This window comes from Ahaetulla prasina, chromosome 15 (assembly GCF_028640845.1).
Source record: "Ahaetulla prasina isolate Xishuangbanna chromosome 15, ASM2864084v1, whole genome shotgun sequence".
NCBI classification, from domain to species: Eukaryota; Metazoa; Chordata; class Lepidosauria; order Squamata; family Colubridae; genus Ahaetulla; species Ahaetulla prasina.
Window position 1 is genome coordinate 18,684,017 of NC_080553.1, and position 21,204 is coordinate 18,705,220.

General features: G+C 59.9%; 3 protein-coding genes across 8 annotated transcripts; 2 read left to right on the forward strand and 1 right to left on the reverse strand.

Moving 5' to 3' along the window:
* Window positions 1–817: 817 nt before the first annotated feature.
* Window positions 818–4,730, forward strand: TCHP (trichoplein keratin filament binding). The gene is made up of 12 exons (XM_058158555.1): window positions 818–1,164; window positions 1,444–1,654; window positions 1,761–1,817; window positions 1,930–1,998; window positions 2,085–2,258; window positions 2,505–2,617; window positions 3,019–3,085; window positions 3,241–3,413; window positions 3,634–3,715; window positions 3,802–3,987; window positions 4,065–4,208; window positions 4,435–4,730. The coding sequence occupies exons 1-12, from the start codon at window positions 974–976 to the stop codon at window positions 4,465–4,467; spliced, it is 1,500 nt and encodes a 499-aa protein (XP_058014538.1). The 5' UTR covers window positions 818–973; the 3' UTR covers window positions 4,468–4,730.
* A 133-nt stretch (window positions 4,731–4,863) lies between these two features.
* Window positions 4,864–14,657, reverse strand: GIT2 (GIT ArfGAP 2). Of its 5 annotated transcripts, none has more exons than XM_058158363.1 (19): window positions 14,476–14,657; window positions 14,032–14,165; window positions 13,325–13,437; window positions 12,736–12,841; window positions 12,153–12,239; window positions 11,929–12,059; window positions 11,612–11,706; window positions 11,417–11,462; window positions 11,126–11,174; window positions 10,757–10,829; window positions 10,429–10,526; window positions 10,022–10,133; window positions 9,585–9,727; window positions 9,191–9,340; window positions 7,596–7,829; window positions 7,090–7,172; window positions 6,713–6,886; window positions 6,557–6,620; window positions 4,864–6,473 (listed from the first exon to the last, which is right to left on the reverse strand). In XM_058158363.1, the coding sequence occupies exons 1-19, from the start codon at window positions 14,525–14,527 to the stop codon at window positions 6,261–6,263; spliced, it is 2,157 nt and encodes a 718-aa protein (XP_058014346.1). In that variant the 5' UTR covers window positions 14,528–14,657; the 3' UTR covers window positions 4,864–6,260. The 5 variants fall into 5 exon arrangements, with proteins under 5 accessions (XP_058014346.1, XP_058014345.1, XP_058014343.1 ...); XM_058158362.1 differs by having other exon boundaries at window positions 11,126–11,177; XM_058158360.1 differs by having other exon boundaries at window positions 14,413–14,657.
* Window positions 14,658–14,705: 48 nt separating this feature from the next.
* Window positions 14,706–21,154, forward strand: ANKRD13A (ankyrin repeat domain 13A). Of its 2 annotated transcripts, XM_058158358.1 has the most exons (16): window positions 15,165–15,293; window positions 15,393–15,421; window positions 16,067–16,199; window positions 16,351–16,475; window positions 16,845–16,890; window positions 17,052–17,195; window positions 17,282–17,477; window positions 17,655–17,721; window positions 17,862–17,943; window positions 18,048–18,109; window positions 18,225–18,355; window positions 18,720–18,877; window positions 19,004–19,117; window positions 19,237–19,397; window positions 19,644–19,711; window positions 20,489–21,154. In XM_058158358.1, exons 4-16 carry the CDS (start codon window positions 16,395–16,397, stop codon window positions 20,679–20,681), a joined length of 1,503 nt encoding a protein of 500 aa, XP_058014341.1. In that variant the 5' UTR covers window positions 15,165–15,293; window positions 15,393–15,421; window positions 16,067–16,199; window positions 16,351–16,394; the 3' UTR covers window positions 20,682–21,154. The 2 variants fall into 2 exon arrangements, with proteins under 2 accessions (XP_058014340.1, XP_058014341.1); XM_058158357.1 differs by lacking the exon at window positions 15,393–15,421 and having other exon boundaries at window positions 14,706–15,293.
* Window positions 21,155–21,204: the final 50 nt, after the last annotated feature.

Below are 21,204 nucleotides of genomic sequence, written 5' to 3' on the forward strand. Positions count from 1 at the left end.
CAAGCAAGCGGAGGGGAGCCCGGCCCCGCGGAGCGCTTCAAGCCGGGCAGGGCGCTCCCCGGACGGACCGGGGCGGGTGAGGCGGCCGGGGGTCTCCCTGCCTGGGAGGAAAGCGGGGCGCCAGGATCCCCCGGCTTCCAAGGAGCGGGAAGCAAAGACGGGGCGGCGCTTCCTCTGACCATGTACAGAATGCTTTTGCGCTTGCCCGCGCCTCGACGGGTCAGATGAAGCTTCGGGGTCGCCGGCCCCCCTTGGCCAAGCGCCGACTCGGCTTCCCCTCCCAACCCAGCTGGGGATGATGGGTGCGGCTTGCCGAGCGCTCCGAAGCCCCCGTCGGGAAGGACGAGCGGCTCTGGCCCTTGCAGGCTGCAGCCGCGGCGGAAGATCCGGCCGAAGAGAAGAGGCTCGTGGGACCCCGGACATCGCCGGCCCGGCCCCCGGCTCCGATTTGCTCTCGCTCCCCATAAAGGAGTCGCGGCTGGCAGGGGGTGGTGGTGACCTCGGAGCGCCGTGCGAGGGCAAAGTCGAGCCTGTGCTACCTTGCAAGGCTGTTGTGAAGCTCTCCTGGCTTTGCCTGAGAGTTCCAAAAGGGAACGGAAGCTTCTGCTGCTTCTCTTCGGCGGCAGCGCCTCAGTCGATCCCGGGACCGGAGGGCGAGAGGCGGGTGGTTCCCAGAGCGTACCCGGAAGCCGCCGGCGCTGAGACCCCTCTCAATCTTCTTAGCTCTGCGAGCCCCAGCTCGGCTCCGCCCTCTTGCGCGATACGAGGCCTCTTGTCCCTGGGCGGCCCCCGTACAGAGACGGGAAGTGCTGCCATGGAGACGCCTGGCGGCGCCGGAAACCAGCCGGGCCGTTGGGCGTTCGCGCGGAGGCAGCGGCGGGCGAGCGCGGCTTGGGAGCGCCGGAACTATCCCGCAGCGGCGTAGCGGGCGACGTCAGGAGGCGCGACTGGGCCTCGGCGTGACGTCACCGCCATGGCCGTGCCCGCCGCCCTGCCGTTCTGGGGCAGCCGCCGCCGCGTCCTGGAGCAGCAGCTGGTGCGGCGGCGGGAGCAGGAGGCCCGCCTGCGCCAGCAGTGGGAGCTGCACAGCCGCTCCTTCCAGCAGTCCGGGCTGCGGAGCCGCAAACAGGCCGAATGGAGTTCGCGCCGCTCCTTCCAGCAGAGGTGAGCGGGAGCGGGAGGGGGGTTTCAACAGGTTCTGACCAGTTCTGGAGAACCGGTAGTAAAAATTCTGACTGGCCCCGCCCCCATCCATTCTCTGCCTCCCGAGTCCCAGCTGATCGGGAGGGAATGGAGATTTTACAGTAACCTTCCCCTGCCACGCCCACCAAGCCACGCCCACAGAACCGGTAGTAAAAAGTTTGAAACCCACCACTGGGGGGGAGCGCGGAGGCGGTGGGGGCTGCCACGTCTCCCTCCCTCCCTCCTCCTCTCCGCCCGCAGCATGGAGGCGCACAGCCGGGAGCGGCTGAAGGCGGAGGCGGCGGCGGGCCTGGAGCGGCGGCGGCTGCGGCTGCGGGAGTTGCTGTGGCAGGAGCGCGAAGACCTGGCGGCTGAGCTGCGGGCGCTGCGGACCGGTGGGGAGGCTGAGCTGGAGGAGAAGCGGCAGCGGAGCCAGGAGCTGCGCTTGGCTAGGGAGGAGCAGCGGAAGCAGGTCTGCCTTCCTTGGGGTGGGGGGTGGGGGGGGCCTCCCTGGCTGGGCAGCCCCCGAGGTGGGCAACAGGGGCTGAGTGGCATTCCTCCCTGGCCTTGGTTCGCAGGTGGCGGAAGATCGTCTCTACGACTGCTGGAGGAAGAACAGCGCGAAGCTCCGAGAGGTGGGAAGCCTTCAGGCTGGAGGCCTCTGCCTCTTGTAGGGGGGTGCAGAAAGGAAGATAGTCGGTGCCCACCAGGGCCAGACCGTGATGCGGTGTTTCTGCTGAACTTCAGGTGAGCTCAGAGCTGCACAAGAAGCAGGTGGTGGAAGCCTGGGGGGACCAGCTGGCGCTGAAGCAACAGGTAAGGCGCACCTGCCCTCTCTGTGTACTCGCCCAGGAGAAGGGTAGACGGAGCTTCATGCTTGCTTTGCTTTCCTCCCAATTGAGCGAGAAGCGGCTGATCGGGAAGAGAAAGTCCGCTCTGAGAACCAGTACGAGAGAGCCCGCAGAGAAGCCCTGGAGCGGCTGAAGCAGGAAGAGCAGCGCAGGAAGCGGGAGGAGGAGAAACGGGCCGAGATCCTGCGGCAGCAGATGGCGGAGCTCCAGCTGCGGGACGTGGAGGTGCGCAAAGGGCGGATCCTCTGAGCGATCCCATCCCGGAGCATCAAGGGGGGAAGGCAGCCAGTCCCATTTCCTTGATCTGCAGATCACCAGCTTTCTATTAGGATTCCTCGACTCGCCCTTACTTGGTCCATTACCCCATGCCTGGTCTGCTCTGTGTTTCGAGGGAGGAGAGGAGTGGAAAGCCAAGATGGTCTTGAGCAGAGAGAATTCCTCTGGCCCTCTCACTCTTGCTCCCCTTATTAGGCCACCAAGCTGAAGGAGGAGGAGGAGACCCTGCTGAAGCAGCATTGGGAGCTGCAAGCCATGGAAGCTGAGCGGAAGCGGAAGGATGAGCAGCGGAAGAAGGTGGAGCTTGGGTAGGTCACGGGGGGGGGGGAGCTTCTCTCCAGATGCTCTGGAAGCAAAGAGGGGGCGGAATCCATTGTCCAGCTGTGGGATTTCTCTGCCCAGACGTGGAGTTTCCGAGAGACGCATGAGGGCCTGTCTAGGAGGCTACACTGAGAACACGACAGGTTCATTGGTAGAGGAAGCTGCTCACCCCCACAGCCTATTCTTCCAGAATTCCACTATTATCTTTATTCCATTATCGGAGCTGCTGCTAGGCCCAGCCAGCTGCATTGTTTGCAGAGTCTTGGGCTCCTCTCAGATCCAAGGTGGAGGCTCTGCTGGGAAGTGTAAACCTTTTTTCAGGGCTTGCTGGCCCAGGTTTATCTCAGGGTTGCCTGCCAACTTATTTCATGCCTCCGTCTTTCCCCAGGCGCTTTCTGAAGCATCAGGTCCAGGCACAGCTGAGGAAACGGGCTCAACAGGTCCAGGAAGAGTTGGTAAGCTTTTCCCAGAGCAGGAGGCATCTGTTGAAGGGATCTGGAAGGGCCCTGCCTGCAGGAGTCATTTCCCCGCCCCCCAACGATGTGAAATGCAGCGGCCCTTCTCTGCTGGGCACAAGCCACGGTGGCTTCCTGTGGCTTTGTGATTCCAGGAGAAGGACAGGCAGATCCTCCTGGCCCTGTCCGAGAAGGATGAGGAGGACCAGCGCCTGAAGTCTACCCAGCGGGAAGAAGCCGTGGCCGCGGTGGCCTGGATGAAGGAGGTCATTGAAGAGCAGCTGCAGCTGGAAAGAGAACGAGAGGCAGAGCTGGAGACCATCTTCAGGTGAGGGAGCGGCAGGCGAGGGCTGAGGTGGAGGGGTCAAGTGGGGAACCAGGATCCTCACCTCCAAGGCCTCCGTGGCTGGGCGAAATGCGGGGGCTCAGAGACGCTGGGTACCAAGCCCCTTGGCATACACGGGAATGCCTTTGGCTGCAGGGAAGGTTCTAGTGGGAATGGGCAGTGGGCATCTCCCTTGTCCTTTCTTTCTCTCGCCCCCTCCCAGGGAAGAAGCCAGGCAGGTTTGGGAGAAGCGAGAGGAAGAATGGGAGAGAGAGCAGAAGGCCCGGGACAGGCTCATGGCAGAGGTGAGAGGAGGACTTCCGGGCGTGGAGGGCACACAGCAAGGAGGGGCGGGTCTCTGCTCAGCCATCCCATCCGTGGCTCCAAACAGGTCCTGGCCGAGAGGGAACAGCAGATCCAGCAGAAGATGGAGCGCAACAGGCAGGCCCAGCAGGACTCCGTCAGGTTCCGGGAGCAGCTGATCCAGCAGCTAGAAGAGGCCAGGCAGCTGACGCAGCGGGAACAAGAGGCGGCGGTTGAGCGAAAAACTGCCCGCAAGCAGGAGCTGCAGGCCCAGGTAGGGCTCCCTTGCCAGGCGAGGGTTGGCTGGACTGTTGAGGTGCCCTGTCCTGCGCTGACCTTCTTCTCCTTCAGCTCACGGAGCGGCAGCGGCAGCAACAGGAGGAGCTCCAGCACCAGCAGGAGACAGCCACAGAAGCCCGGATGCGAGAAGAGCAGCACCAGCAGCTGGAAGAGCTGGAGGCCAGGCGCATGGTGGAGGCTGGCTATCGCAACAAGGTGGGAATTGCCAGCCCGAGGGCATTCTAGCTTAGGACAATGCTGCAGGCCGGATGGCCCTCAAGGGCGCTGCTCTGCGAGGATGGATCTCGGGGCTCAGGGCTCCCATCCCAGGGTGGAGACCCGCTCAGTGGTCTTTCCCAGAAGGGGAGGGGAATTTGATGTGACTGCTGATGGGGGTCAGACCAGACTCATGACTGGCATCCTCCGTCTGCCTTCCTTCTAGTGCCACAGCTACCCCAAAGCTGCCTGGAGCTAAAGAAGATTCTGCATTCTGGGTCTGGGTGGCCGACAACCTCTTTGCCAGCTGTACTGACAGTCTACTTGGAGCCAGCAGGGATGCCAGGAGATGAAGGGGGTGGGCTGGTTCCCCCAGAAGCGGTCTTCCTGCCTCCCCCCCTCCCTCAAGGAGCAGCTGCTACCTGGTGGCTCTTTCCCTGCCAAGGCAGAACGGAAGAGTGGCAGTGAAGTTGGTGGGTGAGGTGCTTAGAGGGTCAATAAAGAGCTATTTTTCTTTTTAAATTGGTTTTCACTTTGGAATGGGCAGTCCAAAGATAATTCTATTTCTGTTCCACCGCTTCCACGCACACCCTTCCCCAAATAGTACAATTTAAAAAAAAAAAAAAGAACTGCAATGAAATACCAGCATTCAAAATATTATGGCACTTGGTTTTTATACATGTAAGATTTACATATGCACACACTAGCAGGATATTTTATACACACACACACACACACCACGGAGTCTTCACTTAGTTGTGGCTTTAAAATGGAGGTGGGGAGTCTGTCTCTACAGCCGCAAAGCAGCTGGTGCCCCCATTCTTGCAGGGGTCCTGAGCAAGGCAAGCCTGGGACAGCCGACCGCTGCTGTCTGGCTGCAGGAGAGTCCTAAGGGGTAGCGGCAGCTCAGCCCATGAAATGGATGGGGAAACGCCGCCCTGTTGGCCGCTCACCCATTATCATCTCATTCTGGGCAGCCTTTGGCCAAGAATCTGCAGCTGCCTGGAAGCTTCCATCTCACACCGACTCGGGGATGACCAATGGGGAAGCTTCCAAACCCTCAACTTTTTCCCCCAGAAATGTTGTTTTTTTTTTTGCATTGACTGGCCATTGTGCCTTGGCCGTGTGCTTTCTTCATACTTCATACGCAAAGAGGCCTGGGGGCGACAAAGGCCGAGTGCCTGCAGGAGGGGAAGCCAGCACAAGGGGCTGCCTGACACACTCCCAACTGCCAGTGGGGTGGCTGGGCATTCTCAGCTCATTCTCAGGCTTGGCCACCCATCCTGCACAGGGCCCCCTTTCCTGGCCAGGCCTTCCGCACACACTCTAGAAAAGACCCTCATGTGTCCGTATCGGCAAAGGCAGGGAATTCCCAAAGAAAATAAAAAGACAAAAAGAGCAGATAACGAGAGCTTTCCATATTGGGGAAGGCACAAGGCCTCCCAAGGCATAGTTATTTTGCAAAAGGAAAACCCAGCATGAGGAGCCAGCCGTTGGCCTCTGGAGCGGAGGGGCTGCCCCTTGGCCCCGCAGAGGGAGGAAGGGAAGGAGGCTGCTCCTCCTCCTCCTGTGCCTGGGTGGCCCCAGGCAGACCAAGCAGGAAAGTGGGGTGTCCTTTTGACCATTCCCTGTATCTGAAGAGGTGGCTCTCTAGTGGTTCAATGGTGCCAAGCAACTGGGGAGGATTCCAGGGGCAGGTCCCTGAATTCTGCTCTGGGCGTCCGAGTTCAAAAAAGAGTGCAGGATTCAAACTCCCCTCCTCGCAACAGCAAAAAACGCCTGTAAGCTGGTGATGTGATGGTTGACTCAAGACGACTTCCAGCGCGAGCACTCAATGCCGGCAAATACGGAGCACCAAATAAGGCAGTGGATTTTGGCAATCCTGGGAAAGAGTCTTCTTAGAAAAACAACATGCAAAAAATTTAATACTGAGTTTCCTTTTTTTAAAAAAAATGGTAACGCACCGCTTTAAATATTCCTGTAAAAAAGAGCTTCCCCTGAAAACCTGAGCCCAGTTTCCAAGGCGACAGCAAAGGCTGCACCGGAGCCCGCTCAGTTGGCGTTCTCTTTGGTGGTGATGGTGACCAGCTGCTTGGCAGCCTTGGCAATGTCGTAGGCGCACTGGATGACCTGCTGAGTGACCAGCTGGACGTCGGCTATGGAGCACGACTCGGGCGGGAGGGCCTTCGCGCACTCGGAGTGCAGCCGGAAGGCGCTGGAGGTCAGCAGCCGCAACGGGGTGCGCACCAGCTCCGACAGCGGCTTCTGGGGGAAAAAACGGGGAACGTTTTGGGAAACGTGGCTTCCTGTTTACGGGCCTCCCTTCTTGCCAAAGAAGCACTACTCACTTTCGGAAAGAGAGTGGCCATCTCCGTGACGGCCAGATGGATCCTCTCCGAGCAGGGGACGTAGCTGCAGGGGGGCAGAGAAGGCAGATGCAACTTCACAGGGAAAGGGCCCTCCTTGTTCCCAGCCACCCCGAACGGCAGCTCGCCCAGGCTCACCTCTCGTGTTTGCTCTCCTGAGCCGCCCTCAGCAGCTCCTGGATGTTCTTGGTGATCTGCTCCGTCTTCCGAATCACGTCCTCGGTGCTGGGGAAGCTGGGGTGGGCCTCGAGGTCCTTGCCCTCTGGCCCAAGGCTGCTCCACTGCTTCCTGCTCCACTCCTTCCTGATGAGCCTGCCGAAAGAAAGGCATGTGCTGCAGCCCCAGACTGGCTCTCCTGGGCACCCGGCTGCTCCATGCCCTCCCCCCCCAGGAAGGACAGAGAGAAACCCCGGCTCTCTCTGGCTCAAGCCAGCACGTGAAGACCGCAAGGGAGTTCTTCAGGCACAGCCCAGGAATTGCCGAGGGTCCCAGACACTCAAAACATTGGCCCTTACCCTGTCTCGTCCAGCTCCAGAGCAGGGGCGGTGTTGTCGTAATCCCCCTCGGGCAAGCTGCTCTGTTTTTCCAGCCGGGACATCTGGAAGGGAAAACAAGAGGAGAAAGATGGAACAGAGGAGTCACCACCCAGCCAGAGGCAGCCAAGGCCTCTTTCTTCCCTCATGGGCTGCCAGTCTCTTCCCCCAGAGGGAAACGGCAGCCAAAGTCCTACCTCTTGCCAAGCAGTCTCAAGGAGGCTGGGAAACCCACCACCACCACCCCCAGATTTTGTGGGCCGGGAGAGTCTGGAGCCCAGACTCAGCAGAGGGCCTGGGAGCTGCCTGACTTGGGCAGCAGGGAAGAGAATGAGGAGCCTTTTCTACACAGAGAGTCCCCCCACCACCACCCAGAATGGGGAAAGCGCAGGTAGTGCTGAGTGCCAAGCAAAGGAGCTTCAGCAGCTGCTGCAGAGAAAACAGACAGGAGGTGAGCCGGAAGGCAACAGGGCAGCTGCGCTACTCACGTGGAAGAGCTGGAGCCGGGGAGCGATGTGTTCCTCGGGGTAAGAGGCTTCGGTTAGTGGCAGATAGGGCTTCTGGGCGGACCCTGTCTCGTACATCGACATGGGCCGGCTGCTGCGCAAGGAGGGGCGCCGAACAGAGGGCACGTCTGCGTACTCAGAGCCACCCGGAGCTGGGTGGGCATTGGTGGTGGCCTGCCGTCGGAGGCTCGTGTTTTCGCTCTGCAGGCTCTGAAGCTAGAAGGAAATGTGGAATCGTCCCACCCGCTCTGCTTTATTTTTAAAGAGGGCCACATTCAGGCCTCCGAACTGAAGAGTGGGGAGCTTGGCAGCTGCGTTCCAAGGGCCGGGCGGGGCTCAGCAGCTCCCACAAGGTCTCCAAGAGACGGTGGCTTGAGCAACATTTCTGAGCAAAGGACGCTCGGGTGGAAAAGTGAGGGGCGAGCTGCAAGCTGGGAGGGGAAGTGTGGAAATGCCAAAGCCACAGCCGGGGTGGGAGAGGAAACAAGACGAAAGCTACTGGCCAAAGCAGGAGGCTCAGCGGCTCAAGGAACCCGGGCACAACCCGTTTCCTACAACGCCTTCAAGCGGAAGGACCCAGCGGAAAGGCAAGTGACTGGAGCTCCCAACTGCCAAGAGGGCCCTGCTCTGCCCATCGAAGTTCACACACAAATTATGAAGGCGTAATATTCGAGAGTGTTTAAAGAAACTGCCCACAGCCCTGGCAGGAGAAATGGAAATAACCCTGGAGAGAACGGAGGTGGGGAACTCAGTCACATTTTCTCCCCTCTGAAAGCAACAGAAGCCTGTTTCCCAAGGCTGCTGTTTGGATGTGAAATTGCAACTTGGGTGGGATTCTCAGTCTTGCCCCCTCCTCAACCCCCTCCCCTCGCTGTGTATCTGAAATACATAAATGAGCAGCCGAAGCGTGGGACCAAGGTGCTGTGCTTGTGTTCCCGCTGGCCAAAAGGGGGCAGAGAGGAGGGCGTGCACTTTCTCAGAGTGCCTAAGGAAAGACCCCAAAGGGCCCCCAAAGCACTTCCTGAACTTCCCATTCTCAAGAGAGGGGGGCGGGCTGTCATGTTTCCTCCTTCAGCAACACAGGAATCTGCAGCTGCTGCTGGCTCTGCCTGGCAATCTGTTCGCTGCCCTGGGCAGTTGTGAAGCGGTCCAAGAGTTGGATTAAGGCTGTGGAGTGCTGGGCCCAACTCCTGCCAGCCGGAGGAAGGGAGGAGGCAAGGCTTCGCTGGCCTTGGAGGGGAGGGGAGGGGAGGGGAGTAAAAAGAGGCCAAGGGGAAGCAGGGAAAGAGCAGAGACGACCATGGCCCACCTGCCTTCGGGATACCAAAGGCAGACCCGGATCCCATTCCAAGCTAAATCACTCCGTAACCAACCCCCTAAACATCACCCTCTAGATGGGTGGTATTTCATTCCCCATCGTCCCCAGCCCGTAGAGCTTAGGACTGCACCCGCAAGGGAGAGGGGGCGGCCTGGAGGCAACAGGGGGGAAACCGCTGCTCTACGCAGGGCATCCTTGTCACTGCACCAGAAAAAACCCTGGTGATTCTGCTCAAGCGGCCTGTGGAGTGCAGGGCTACCTTCTTCTGCATGGTCCTCAGCTCATCGCTCAAGTTGACGTTCACCTTCAAAAGCTGCTGGATTTTCGCCTCCGAAGCCACCAGGGCGTTTTTCACCTGCAGGTATTCCTGGGCAGTGATGGGGCCGTCAGACAGGTCGGAGTCCAGGCTCTGGGAAAGGACGCCCCCCGCCCCATACTTTTACAAGGGGTCACACTTTCTCTCACAGCCATCCGTTGAGAGGGAGGTGCCCCAGATGAGCCAGGGTTCAGTTCAAGAGGCCTCGGGAGAGCTTTTGCCAGAAGGCAAGGAAGAGGGCTGCCCTTCAGGATCCAAGTCCTCCGAGGGACTTGGCAGAGGGTCCAGCCCCCCTCCCCGAGCCCCTCCCAAAGGCTGAGCCCTCGTCTCCACCTACCTTCTGCCGAGAGGCCTTCCCTGAACTGCCTTCCAGGTCGCCTTCTTCGTCAGAGGCGACACTGTCGTAGTCAGGCTGGTCGGCTTCGTGACCCCCCGGGCCGTGCTGGCTGTTGACTGCCTTGAGGATCAGCTCCACGTTTTCTGAGAGCAGAGAGAGAAATGCGTGCAGTGGGGGGGCTTCTCTCAAAGCCTTGGCAGAGGGGGCTCCTTGATACATTCTCCCAGAGGGCCACTCCGCCCTCGAGGCCCTTCTCAGGTCCGTCTTCTCCAGAACTGCTCCTGCGACTCCCACAATCCCCCTCCCTCGCAGCCCTCCAGGCCATCGCGTTGACCTCCATGCCTCCAGACCCATCACGGGAGGGAGGGCCCCCTGCCGCCTAGAGGAGACCCTCCAAAGAGCTGGGCTGCAGCTCCTGGGGGCGCCGGAGGGCTCACCTGTGGCACTTGGAACAGGGTTTCCCTGCTGCCTTCGCTTGGCATCCCCCAGGATGTCAATGACAAGCGTGGCGAACTCGTGGGCGTTGAAGCGGGCCAGCTTCTGCCTCCCCTGCAAACACGAAGGAGGACTTCAGCTTCTCCCCACACAGGGTGGGGCTCTTTTCCAGAGATTCAAGGCTTCCCCCCAAACTAGCCTCTCCTGGCAGCAGACTCACACTTCCCCTCCTCCCTTTTAAACTCCGACCCCATTTCTAACGGCAACCTGGCATGGGAAGACTGGGCCTGATAAGTGGACCGATGGACTTGCGAGGGCCAAATGGACGACCGCTGCCATTTTTCAGCTGGGGGAAAGAAGGGGCACTTGCTTCTCCTGGTAACTGCCAGAGCCCAGAGAAGGTTTGCACCTGGTTCCTGGTTGAGGAATACTCCGGGTTGACAGGAAGGAAAGGGACCACGGTTGTCTCGGTGACCAGGGTGCTGTGGTTCTGGGTTGCAAGCCACACTGTTGGTGCGAGCGGAGGGCGAGATCAGGGCTGCATAAGGCTCCTGCCGTTCCCCAAATCCCACCCTCACCCCCAGAAAAGCCCTTCCCCTGTTGCTGATCTGCAGCGTGGCTTCATTTTGGATCCCAGCGCAGCAAAAGCAAGGGGGGGGGGTTTGAGAGGAGGGGGAGGGGGGCCCCCACAGGCAGCTACCCTGGCTTGTGAAGACAGCCCCGCAAGAGGAAAGCACCTGCGTCTGTCTCCCGCCTGTCCACCTCGTCGTAGACGTCCATGGCCAGCTCTTCGAACAGGTGATTGTTCAACTGAAGAGGGAGGGAAAGACTGAATGGCGAAGCTGGGCCTGCCAGAGTCCCTGGGGTCCGAGACTGGGCCGGCCTGGCCTTTGCAGTCAGCAGCTGTGGGCTTCAATGGGAAGCTGCTGCCCCTCCACTAGGAAATGTCTGAGGGCCAGGAGAGCTGCGGCTCTGAATGCCTTCCTTTCCCAGGGCTGAAGGGGATGGGGTGGGAGGGAGGGCGTGGGGAGCTGGAGAAACCAGCCCCTCCTTTAAAAAGTGGCCTTTCCTGCCCAGCTTGGAGGCCAAAGCAGGAGCAGACTCACCAACTGGAGCTTCTTCTTGGCTGCTTTGGCCAGTGCCGAGACATCTAAGCTGCTATGAGAACAAAGAGCCCTTCAGAAGCGGAGACCCCTTTCCCTGGAAGACCAGAGCTAGGCAGAGTAACTGAAGCAGCAGGTGCGGATGTGGAGAAGGCGCCAGATATGCTCGCTCCGTCTTTCTGGATCTTCACATCCTGCTTTTCAACTGCTTTGTCCTCCCAAGATTGAAGGATAGGAGTCTCCGTGTGCCTCTCCCCAAACAACCTCTTCCCCCCACGTGGCCCTGTTTCTTACCTGTCTGCCATCTGAGGTATAATGAAATGCTGCCTGCCTTTGTGATCTGAAAAGAACGTATCGAGAGAGCATCAGGGCAGGGAAGCAGGCGGCCTTCTCCGAAGCTGCCCACCTGGACCGAGGACCAGAGGAGTGTGGCCCAGTTTGAGCAGAGAGGAAAACCGGGAGTCCTGCCAACCCAGAACACCCAGTTACCTGGTTTTCTGCCACAGAGATAGAAAGCCAGCCGGTCAGTGAGCTCGTACTGTATTTCCACCAGGCGCTCGGCCAGCTCATGGTGGCCTCCTTGCCTAATGGGAAAAAGGGGGCAGAAGGGCACTCAGACTTCCCGGGGGCTCCTAGGGGACAACAAAGGGGGTGGGGTGCTGCCCAGCTCCGCTCTTAATTGGACCCCCTTCCGCAGTTCTGGCCAAGGGAGCTCCGCTCTTCACCCCAAGGCCAGAAGAGTCGCCAGCCTGCCCTTTGGGCTGTGGCTACCGAACCAGCCTGTCCCCTGGCAAAACAGGGCTCACCTTGCATAATCCACGGGGGTCTTCCCGCAGGAGTCTGGGGTGCCCGGATCAGCTCCATACACAGCCAACAACTCGGCTTGCAAAATCTGCCCTGTCTTGGCAGCAACGTGAAGCGGGGTGTTCCCTTTCTCCTACAGAAGGGCCCAGAGAGGTTGGTTCAGCCGCAAGTCCTTCACTCCGTATCCGTTTGCGGGCTACAGAAAGACCTGCCGCCATTCTCTCACCGGGTGGAAGAAGTTGGCTTGTGCTCCCAGCGAGAGAAGCCTCAAGCAGGTCTCCAGGTTGCCCGTCCTGACGCTGGAGTGGAGTTGCTGAAAGCAAAAGCAAGAGAGGTCTCAGGACCGTATAACCCAGGGGTCAGCAACCTGCGACTCTGGAGCCGCATGCGGCTCTTTCACCCCACTGCTGCAGCTCCCTGTCACTCAACATATGCGTCACAACTGCCAATGTGCGACACCCACCCGGCATGTGATTTATTGAGGTTTTCAACCCCCATTAGGCCAACCATGGATAAATCCAAGAAAAGAAAACTTTCAGAAAAACCCCAGAATGCTTTAATTCACCTACATATGCTAATTTTGGGACCGCTCAAGAAGTAATCAGACACAGGAAGGGCTTTATGGCTCCCGGTGTTTTCTTTTAGATGGGAAATGGGTACAAATGGCTCTTTTGAGTGTTTTAAGGTTGCAGACCCCTGGTCTAACCCTAAGCCTAATGCTTCCCCAATCAGCTGGAGCAATGCACGAGGGCGCCTGGAAGAGCCGTTCGCTTTGGGCCCTCCTGCCACCTGCCCAAGGGTGAACCTACCTTGCTGAGGTCTTTGGCAGTCACACTGTCGTCGTCCCGGCACGGCAAGCGATGAACGAAGGCCAGCATCTGATATTTTGCCCGAATGAATTCCGCCTTGTTGGGGCTGCAGGACACGAAAGAAGAAAAGGCTGCAACACAAGAGCCTCGGGAAGGCTGAGGGTCTCTCCTGCGAAGGACCCGAGAGGCAAAGGAGGGGGCAGCATGCAGGGGAGGCAGAAATGGACAATCACGAAAGATCAACTGGTCGGGCTATGACCGAGCCAGGAACAATCCAGCCAAGCTCTTCATCCTCAGTATGTTTATTTTCAGGGGGTCCCGATTTGGATGGGTGGGTGGGATGGCAACCCTGAGTTTCTCACCACAAGGAGACTCAACTTCAAACCATGGCTTCACAGAGTGTGTGTGCATGAGTGTGTGTGTGTTTAAAAGGTTAAACAACTGAGGTCAACAACTGAGCTGTTCTCCAGTCGGTGAAGATGCCAGGAGGCTGCTGGATGTTCCACGAGCAGGAGAAAGTCTCCTGGCATCTGTTGCTGCTGCTGCTGCACTGATTATGGTTCATGCCAACCCTGCTTGCTCCACTTACTGCACTTTGTCCTGAGGGTTTGCTTTGCGTCGTCCGCTCATGACCGAGGCCGGGTCCAGCAGCGAATGCTCCCAGATGGAATTAGCGCCATTGTTGTATAAGGTCTCCACCATCTGCAAAACAGAAGCCGAAGCCCTGGAGCCGCCTCTGCTCACCCTCCATGGTGGCTTCGTGGCTGGAGGGAGTCACATTCGGAGCTTTCTCTGAATCGAAGCAGTCCGAATAGCATCGCTTGACGTTGAAAACAAGTCCTAAAGCCCGTTTCCTTTTGCCAAGCCCCGAAACCTTAACCTGAACCTTTTACCTGTCAGTTTAAACACAGGGGAATGTGTGTTGCTTAAAGGCCTGTCCTTTTACATTGCGACATAAAACCCGATTACGAGGCATTATTTCACCACCAGTTCTTTTGCGCCCATGCCCAGAAAACCTTCAGCCACCAGAAGCTCCTGTTGCTCATTGCAATCCAAGCCCGAGACTTTAAGAGTAACAAAAGGGCTTCCAGCGAGAAGGGAACATAAGAAGATGATACATGCTTTCCTTCCAAGCCCCGTTTCTCAACCTCTGGCTGAGCTGAAGAGGAGGGGGGGGGCTTCGACCCCCCCCGAATTCCCCAGCCAGGACGGGGGTGGGTGGGGGGTGATTTCACCTCCGGCGATCCCCGGCCCCTCCCAAGAAGCGGCCAGGGCTTCCCTGCTCCCCGTCGGTACCTGCAGCAGCGTGGCGGGCCAGGGCGTGTGCTTCAGGTGCCGCACCTGGGAGATGTGCCGGCCGAGGCTGCGGTGGACGCTGCAGCACTCATCGCACAGCAGGACGCCGCGGTTGACGGAGGCCCAGCTCGGCTCTGCCGGGGGGGGGGGAGAAGCCGGAAGAGCGTCGGTGGCAACCCCGCCCGGAGGCCCCCCCGCCCCACCAGAGCCCGGCGCGGAGACCCTCCCGGGGGAGGGGAGGGGGCGCCGAGTGGGTCTTTCCCCCCCCTCCCGGCCAGGGATGCCCCGCCCCACCCACGCACCCCGCCCGGCGCCCCGAGAGGCCCCTCCCCCCCAGGTCGGCCTCGGGGCGCTCTGCACAAGCTCAGAGGCCCCGGTCACCTTCGTTGGCCGCGGGCGGGGCTCCTCTTCCTCCTTTACCGCCCCTCCCCCCACGGGGCCTACCCGCGGCGCTGCAATCCGCGCAGACGTCGCTGCTCCGCAGCCGCTTGGCCATGGCGGGCAGGGAGGGCCGGGCCGGGGGGAGGGAGGGGGGGTCTCTCCGCCGCTCGCAGGTCGCCCTCCGCCCCGCCAGTCGCCGAGCAGCCTAGACGCGCACGCGCACGCCGCCGGCGCGAGCGGCGCCATTCGCAGGAGACGCTTCCGTACGTCGCGCGCGCGCGGGGGGGGTGGAGGAGGCTGCGGGCGCCATGCCGACGCCGGGCGAAGGGAGGCAGGCGCGGCCATCTCTAGGGCGGGCACAAACCGCCGCTTCCCGGGTCTCCCTGCCTCCCCCCCCCCTCAGAAAGGAAGCGACAAAGAGCGGGGGGAGAAACTGCCCGCAGTTCGATCCCCAAAACCAGAAGGCGCCGCGTTCTCTTTTCCCCCATTGGCCGGGTCCCCTCAGGAGCCACGGCGGCCTTTCCCGATTGGCCCGCCAGGGGCGCCCTTGGTCGACATGGCGGCCGCGCACGGAGCGGGGCGGCCGCTGCCCTGACCCAAGATGGCCCGCCGGGCGTCACGGGCAGCGCCGAGCCACGGCGCCGCAGGGCGGAGCTCCCTTCTTCCGGGCCCGGCGGCGGTGGAGCGGGCGAGGGAGGCGGCGGCGGCGGCGGGGCCGGGCGGAGGGCAGCAGGCGGGCCGGTGCTCAGCCGGGCGGGCCATGGCGGGCCGGGCGGCGTAGGAGTCGGGGCCGCAGCATGAGCGCCGCCGCCCGGTTCCCGCTGCACCGGCTGGTCTGGCGGAACGACTTCCGGCAGCTGGAGGCCGCCCTGCAGGGCCAGGTAGCGCGGGGGGAGGCGGGGGCGGCGCGCAGGTAGACTGCCGCGGGCGCCGGGGCTCGCCTCAGGCCCGCCTCAGCCGCAGGTGCTCTTCTCTTTCAGCTCGCCCCCCCGCGTGGCCGGAGGCGGAGGTAAGGGGCGCGGGCCTCGCATGCCGGCCGCGCTCGCATCCGTGCCGTCCGGACGCTCATTGTCTCTGTGCGCATCCCATCCGAGCACACCCATCATCCCCGGCCGGGGGCACCGCCCCCGCCCCCCCCGTCCCCCCAGGGCTGGCCAGGAAAGGCGGCCAGGGGGGCGAGGGAGACCCCCACATCACTAGATCCCCCCCCTCTGAAAAGTGGTTTCTCCTTTTCCCCCCTCCGCAAATTCTCCCAGGCCTGGCTAGGATCAGGAGGAGGAAGAGAAGACCCCATCCCCATCAGTAGATCCCCTCCCGCTTTAAAAAGTGGCTTCTTCTTTTCCCCCTCCCCAAATTCTCCCCAGTCTGGTTAGGAAGAGTAGCTCACCGCACTCAGCAGCCCCCCCCCCCTTGAGGGGAGAAAGGGCTTCTCTTGGCAGAGGGAAGGAAAGCGAGGAGGGGTCTCCCAGGACACTGCCTCATTTCTAGCTTGCCTGTCTGTGTGTTGGAGCGAAGCAACGCCGCCACTGTTGCAGGGCTGGAGCTGCTTCCGTAGGTTCCATGGTGTGTCTGCAAAAGGGTCACAATCCTGTCGGTGTCCCTGGTGGGCTCTGGGGGTCCTCAGAAGAGCTCTTCCCCCCTCTCCTTTCCCCAGGATGTTGAGCAGCAGGATCCCCGCGGGCGAAGCCTGTTGCACCTGGCGGTCTCCTTGGGCTACGTGGAGTCTGTCCGCGTCCTGTTGCGGCACAAGGCAGATGTCACGAAGGAGAACGCCCAGGGGTGGACAGGTGAGCTTCCCTGGGCCCCCCTGGAGGAGGAATCGGAGCAGGTGGTGAGGTGTTGAAGACCAGAGCTCAATGCGGCATCTCCGTAGGGCCTAAAGCTGATCTCCTATAGATTGTCTCTCCTGCGGACTTAGCTCGGTTTTTCTTCTGCCAGTCTTGCACGAGGCCATCAGCACCGGCGATCCGGAAATAGTCCACATGGTCCTTCAACACCGTGACTACCAGCAGACATCCACAACCCTTGGGGGTGTCCCCGAATTGCTTCAGAAGATCAGTGAGGTAAATGGAGGAGCAGGAAAGAATAAACCGCCTGGGTGAAAATCCTTTGGGCCTTCAGGTAGCCTCCATGTTCTAAAGCGGCTTAAACACGGATTGCCCTTTTTTCGCTAGGGTGATTTAATCCCCCCCCGAAAGCCCCTAAGGCTCTCACCTAGCCAGAGTCCGCCATTGCGCTATCTCTGAGTAAGCGTGTTCAGATTTGCACCATCGGCTGAACAATGTTTCCCTTCCCTAAAATTCCACAAATGTGAGGTACTGAGTTCTCGTCCCTTAAGGCCACAGGCTCAAATTGTAGGGCTCACTGCATGCTTCCTCCCACTCCTTGTTCCCCTTTCATTCTTGTCTCATTTCCTCCCTCCCCTCCCATAGACTCCAGATTTTTATGTGGAAATGAAGTGGGAATTCACCAGCTGGGGTAAGTCTGAATTAAGTTGCCGCTTTTTTGTATGTTCACTCAAGTTCATGCTATCCCTCTCAGCCTGGGAAACCGGTATTCATTTTGTGAAACGTGTTGATTCCTGTGACGAATCCACGGGCATCTTTTTGCTCTTCTGCCCTCCCTGCATCTCCCCACAGTCCCGCTGGTGTCCAGAGTGTGCCCCAGTGACGTTTGCCGCATCTGGAAGAGTGGGGCAAAGCTGCGTGTGGATATCACCTTGCTGGGCTTCGAAAACATGAGCTGGGAGCGAGGGAGGCGCAGCCTGATTTTCAGAGGGGAAGGTGAGCAGTGCCAGAGCTCCGTGGGGGGGGGGAGAGGGGGAGGGACCCTAACCCCCTTTACCAGCCCTTCCCACTTGGCTTTCCAGATACCGGGCACTGGGCTGAGCTGATTGAGGTTAACCACGATGACAAAGTGGTGGCGACTGAGCGCTTCGAGATCACGCAGCAGATCAAGCGGCTGACCCTGGACTCCATGGTGCCGAAGAACAAGGAGGTGGAGCGACGGCTGACCTCCCCCATCCTGAGCACCTCCCTGGACACCAGGAACATCGCCTTCGAAAGGTAGGAGAGGCAGGAGCCCTCCGGTTATTCTCTTGTACCATGAGGGACCAACCCCAGCCCCAGGCCCCAAGGGGTGCCTGCCTTTCTCCCTGCAAGGAATCTTAGGAAGCATTGAATCATTTCTGGGCCAGGAATGGCAGAAGCTCAGAGACCTGAAAACAAATGTTTGCCTTGCAGAGACACCTCTGGCTTCTGGGTCTGGAAAACGGAGAGGAGCGAAGTGGTGAATGACTATGAAGCCAAGGTGAGCACTGGTGCCTCCTTTCCCCGGCCGGCTGCTCACCTCAGGGTCTTCTTTTGTGCCTCTCCTTTGGGGAGGACCGCCAGCAGGCTGTCCGGCTCCCCTAATTTGGGCAAACATGAGCTTCTTGTTCCTTTCTCCAGGTCTTCACGGCCAATAACGTGAACGTGGTGACCAGGATCCGGACGGAACACTTGACTGAAGAGGAGAAGAGAAGATACAAAGGTGGCTGCCTTGCTGAGAGTGACCGGGGGGTGGGGGGTGGGGGCGAGGTCCTGGGGGGAGGGGAGCAGCTTGGAGCTGACTGGCCCCTCTCCCCTTTTTCCTAGCTGACCGAAACCCCCTGGAGTCTTTCTTGGGCACCATTGAGCACGAATACGGAGCCCAGCAGGTGAGCCTTCTGGGTCTGCCCTCCAAGCCCTGCCGTTGCCCTCGGCCAGAGGCCGGGTTGGGGCCTTCCGGGGAGGGAGCCGTCCCTGAGGGCACTCACGCCGCCCTTTCCCCAGGACCTGACAACAGAATTTGCCTCGACCAACAACCCAACAGCGCTCACGCCCGAGGAATACTTCGAACCCCAGTTTGACTTGAAAGACAGAGATATCGGCAGGCCCAAAGAAGTGACCATTCGGACTCAGAAGTAAAGCCATTGGTTCTCTTTGTGGTTTCTCCCCGCCCCCAACCTGCATATCCCCCCTCCCAGCTTTGCTCCCCCAGGAAGAGGCAGCAGCGGGAGCATCTTGGGGGGGGGGAGTGTGGTGGCTCCTGTTTCTCTTTCCACATTTGCAAACAAGCAGCTCTCCTTTCAAAAATCTCCCACAGCATCTCTGGCTTGGGGGGGCCCTCAGGAATTGGTCCCCAGGGAACAAAGCCTCCCCAGGAGGATTGTGCCCCCACCCATGCAGCCATCCTGAGAGTGTATGCACTGACAAATTCCTTGTGTGTCCAATCACACTTGGCCAGTAAAAAATTCTATTCTATTCTATCCTGCCTTCCTTGCCTAGATTTAAAGCCAACCTGTGGATGTCCGAAGAGTTCCCTCTCTCCCTTGTGGAGCAGGTCTCCCCCATCGTGGACCTGATGGCCAGGACCACTGCCCACTTTGCTCGGCTGAAGGACTTCATCACCTTGGACTTCCCTCCTGGGTTTCCGGTTAAAATCGGTACGGCCTCCCAGCTCTGCTGCGCTTTGAATCGATCCGGAACGCACCACAAAGCCAACACAGAGGGCGAAGATGGCTGGGGGCCCTGCTGCTCAGTTCTTCCTTTCTCCCCCTCTCCCTCCACAGAAATCCCCTTGTTCCACATCCTGAACGCTAGGATTACCTTTGGACGCGTAAACAGCTGCAGCACCCTGGAAGAGGCTTCACCCCAGGGCCCCGAAGGCCCCCAGGGGACCGTTGGTGAGGGAGTCTCTCTGGAGGCCGGGCCGGGAGAGTGGTCTGTAGCCTTCGGGCAAGGAACCCGTTTGGATTCCCAAATGTGTTGGCAGCTGTCCTGACCTGAGCCCTCCTCCCTCCAGCTGCTCCAGCCTCCCCCTTTGTGGTGGACCCCTCCGTCTTCGAGATCCCCAAATCCTACCGGGTCCAAGACGACGGCCGGAACTTGCACGTGCAGGACGAAGACAATGAAATCATGCAGTTTGCCATCCAGCAGAGCCTGATGGAGTCTGGCCACAACCAGGTGAGTTTTGGTCCTTGTCCTCCACGGGGTCAAGAGTGTGGCCCACCAGGCTGCCCTTTGGTCTTTGCCATTGGACCGAGGCACCCACGCTGGGCTTTATGCTCAAAGCAAAGACCGCAGGCATGTTTAGGGATTGTACTTAGCTGCTTTGAAGGCGACCCACCGAGGAGTTCAAAGCCCCCACTGCGTTTGAAGCTGCAGGAAGAGTGAGAGGAAGAGCTCTCTGTCACCTCTGTATCTTCCCAGGAGCCTTTGGAGCCACCCTTGAACGGGGACGTCTCCTACTCCCAGGACCTCCACCTCCACTATCAAAGGTAAGGCCGAGAAGGATGCCAGCGACCTGGGGGCCCTCAGGTTCTTCCTCATGGTTCCCCAGTGGTGCATCTGGGCTGGGTGTCAGCAACCTGTGGCTCTGGAGCCACATGTGGCTCCTTGGGCCCTCTGCTGTGGCTCCCTTTCAGGTGATCCCACCACCGGCTGGTCCCGCCCCTCTCCTTCCCCTCCCAGTCACTCCTCACCTGGCCTGAGAAGGTCAATGTCTGGGGATGGAGAAGCAGCCAAGGCAGAGACAGAGAGAGGGGGAGAGAGAGAGACAGAGGAGGGAGGGTTGTCAAAAGGGTTTTGTGGTTCCCGGTGTTTTTTAACAACTGGTTCTCTGCCCTAATGACTGGCTGGGTAGGCGTGGCTGGGGGTCATGTGACTGGTGGAAGTGAGTGATGTCGAGTTGGCCACGCCCACCCAGGTTTTGTGCCTCCCAGTATTTTCTTTTCTGTTGGAAACTGGTCCAAATGGCTCTGAGTGTTTAAGGTTGCAGACCCCTGACCTAGGCCAGCGAGGGAGCCCCAGGCTGGTGGGCAGGAGTGGTGCCAAGACCCGTCTCCTGGCAGAACAAGCCCTCCTGGTTCTAGCTTGCCCTCTTCCACTTGCTGTTAGTGCAGCTGCCTGGTCTGTCCACCATTTTCATCCTCTGAGCATAGCAGGGAGACCCTCCTCCAAGTCTTAAAAGTTGCCAGGTTTGGAGCCCCCTGCTCTGGCAGACCCCTGGGGCATCCAATCACGCTGGTCAGAAAGCGCTTCTCTCTCCTGCGCAGGGCCCTGCAGGAGAGCCTCCTGGCAAGTGGCGGGAACAACCCACCCCTGCGAGGGTCTTCCACCTTCGACCGGGAGTTGCAGCTGGCCATGGCGCTCTCCCTTCAGGAGCAGCAGGAACAGCAGCAGCGGAGGCAGGAGGAGGAGGAGGAGGAGCTGAAGGAGGCTCTCCAGCGCTCCTTGCTGGAAAAGTAGTGGGTTGACACCTGCGGGAAATAAGGGCCAGATGCCCGGCCTTGCTCGGCCTGGGCACTGGATGGCTCTCTTCATCAGGGAGGGAGGGGGCTTGATCGCTCACTCGCCAAAGTTTTGAGCCCAAAGATCTGCCGTCTTCCATTTCACCAAAGGGGGCGCCCTGGCTTCCTTTGCCAAAGCCTGTTCTAAGGGGTGGCGGACTCTTGCCAGCCTCAAAGAGAGGGCAGCAGTGGGTAACCACCTGAGCCAAGGAAGGGGCTTCCTCGGAGTCAGCTCCTCACCTACCAAAGATTTCAGCTGCCGCCAGGTGTCTTATGGCCCACCGCCTGCCTACACCGGAGTGCTTTGCCTTCCCCTTTGGACTCCTCCGGCCGCTTCTTGAAGTCTCTGTAGCCTTCCCTAGCCACTCCCTCTCATGTCCCTCCTAGCAAATCTGGGGGGTTTGTTTTTAAATAAATTGGGGGCAACTCCTGTCTTGGCTGAGTTCCTTACCTGAAAAAAGGGGTGGGTGGGGCGCTCTTTA